Source organism: Penaeus chinensis, chromosome 8, assembly GCF_019202785.1.
Source record: "Penaeus chinensis breed Huanghai No. 1 chromosome 8, ASM1920278v2, whole genome shotgun sequence".
Lineage (NCBI taxonomy): Eukaryota > Metazoa > Arthropoda > Malacostraca > Decapoda > Penaeidae > Penaeus > Penaeus chinensis.
The window spans coordinates 4,774,179-4,776,678 of NC_061826.1; the positions used below are offsets into that span (position 1 = coordinate 4,774,179).

The 2,500-nt window shown below is 51.1% G+C and overlaps 1 protein-coding gene across 2 annotated transcripts in view; it reads right to left on the reverse strand.

Annotated features, from left to right (window-relative positions):
- The window catches only part of LOC125027973 (U-scoloptoxin(05)-Sm1a-like), a 20,878-nt gene that overhangs the window by 6,776 nt on the left and 11,602 nt on the right, over positions 1–2,500 (reverse strand). The window contains exon 2 of one of the 2 annotated variants that reach the window (XM_047617184.1): positions 273–437. In XM_047617184.1, the coding sequence (XP_047473140.1) occupies positions 273–437 (165 nt within the window). Of the gene's footprint in view, positions 1–272; positions 438–792; positions 940–2,500 lie in introns of both variants that reach the window. The other variant, XM_047617185.1, reaches the window with a different exon arrangement.

Here is a 2,500-nt window from a genome sequence, read left to right on the forward strand (position 1 = left end):
GGGTTGGGGGAGGAGGGTAGGGTGTTCGGGGCAAGCAGATAACCTTGCCTGGGCGAACGGCTCATGCTCGCCGCGGAGGTGAGGGCTGGGGCTAAGTGCCAAACTGCACAAGAACTGCCGCATTCGGTGTAACAGTGCGCCACACTAAGAACAAATATTGCGGGCCAGCCGGCCTCGGACTAGCGGGACTACGGGCGGGCAGAGCACAGCTAAAAGGTGGCAAGTGCAAGGGCCGGGCGAGCCACAGGAGCAACGGGCATGTCCTGGCCAACCTTCGAACATGCCGGTGGTCTTGACGCAGTAGCGTGCTTCGAATACGTGGCTGCAGGACTCGGCTTCGAAGGACGCCTCGCGCCCCTGGTGGTATCCTGCGTGGAACTGCTCAGGACAGAAGGCATCTTCGCTGCTCGAGCACTGGTAGCAATCCAAGCAGTTCGCTGGAACATACGTTACGCTTCACTGTATTTATGTTTCTGAGCAAGCGGTTCGTCACGCACAGCACCCCTCTGGGCGAGAGTTGCTCCTAGTGACCGGTCCGCGCCAACGAGAGTGCCGACGCAGCGCCTGCAACGCCTGCCGAGATGGGCCATGGAGCAAGTTTGGAAAGACGTGAGTCATTTGAGAAGTGGGATGGACAGAGAAAGGGAAAGAGAGACCGTGACGCTGTTGACCCCTGACGCTGTCAGACGCAAAGAGTCGCCTGCACGTGAGAAACAATGTTAGTAGAAAGCCACCAGTGAAAGCTACAAGAAGAGGTCCGTCGCCAAGAAGAGCCCAGGTAGAGGCTCCCACCTTCAAACATGCCGGTCATCTTGACGCAGTACCGCGGCTCCTGCAGGTGGTTGCACGGGAACGAGTACAGGGAGTGGTGCTGCGGCAGCGCCTCGGCGCACGTCCTCTCGTGCGTCGAGTTGCACTGGTAACATTCAATGGCGGCGGCTGTGGATGCGGGATGAAGAGTGGTTAGCAAAATAAGAGCACACAATAATAGGGAAACACATGCATACAATAAAATTACCTGAAGGGAGAATACTGACACGTGGGATATTAAACATACATTACCTTGCGTACAGCAGCTTGCCTGAAACAAGAGTAGTTTATGAATTTAAAAAAGGTTAAACGTAAAACTATAGAACTGCGATGTCCCGATACACCAAGGGAGATACGCCAGCAGGTGGAGGGTTCCTTCAATAACCTGGCTTTGGCAGAGCCTTCCCTCCATCTCCTAATCTCTGGCCAGTCCCCTAGGCCTCCACTCGATCTCCCGTCTCCCCGCTCGCCTATTCTCCCCGCTAGATCTTTTCTTTCCGTCCCCCTCTTCATATTTCCCCTTCTCTTGTCCGGGCCCTCTCTGCCCTTGAGGAGCGGGCGAAGGGCGGGGCGCTGTATGATGCCCAACTCCTCCGGCCCACTTGAGTGGCTGGAGCACCTCAAGCCGAGGCGACGCGTAGCTCCGCTCTAGCTGCTCTTTTCCTTACTGTATTTTGGATCTCACACTTTTTACGTCACTAAAATCGAGCCCATGGGTGTCAAACTCATGGCCAGCGGGTTGATCAAAACTGGTCCTCGGAGCAACGAGAATTAACCGGTGAAACTATGATCGTCGTGAGATAAACTACTCTTATACATTTTATTACCGCTAATGTCACCGCCTACAGTATAGTAAATAAAATAAAGTTTACGTACAGGCAGGCAATTTCTGGAACTTTTTAGTGACAATCCTGGGGAGCCTGGTACATGCTCTCAGGATGGGAACTGAAATGAAAATGAGCTTCCGAAGGGCCAATTATTTATTCTCTCTTCCTCAACTTTCTAAAACTTGTATCCCAATGCACTCCAGAGGACTGATGTTTACCTTCTGCTTCCTCTATCTTCATTCTTACTTCCTTCCCAAACTTCATCTCCTTAACCTTTGAAGCTAACACGATCCCGCCTCCTCTTGGCTCATCCACCTACTCTCTCGAGCATCTCTTGCCAGCAGCCTCGTGACACCCACGCCGCTCCGTCCAGAAACACTCACGTTTTCATCTCAAACGACTAACTCAACACGTTATCCTTTTCATTTCCACATCTGTCAACACGCGAAATTACTCCTCAAAGCTGACATACCGTTAATATGGAAAGTGCTTGTTACGGTCTTCTGATGATAACACGGCTGAAACATGTCAACAGACGGTGCACTTTGGTCTACGCAACCCAGAGCCTATTTTTTCGTCCCTATCTCAATCCTAATGAACCCGCACAATCCAACACGCAAATCAAAACAATGGCATCCCTTCTTATGGGTATGCGATAGACGAGAATCAATAATTTCATAACTTAAAATATGTAATTAACGTTTAGATATTGCATCCTCATTCAAACAGCGTAAATCATCAGGGAATTCTGAACGTCTCGTTACGTATGTTGCAGTGTGGACTCACCCACTCTCATTTACGTCACGATGACCTTTGTTCGGCGTCCCTACCTTTAGTTTAATCCTACGTTCGTACCCTGGCGC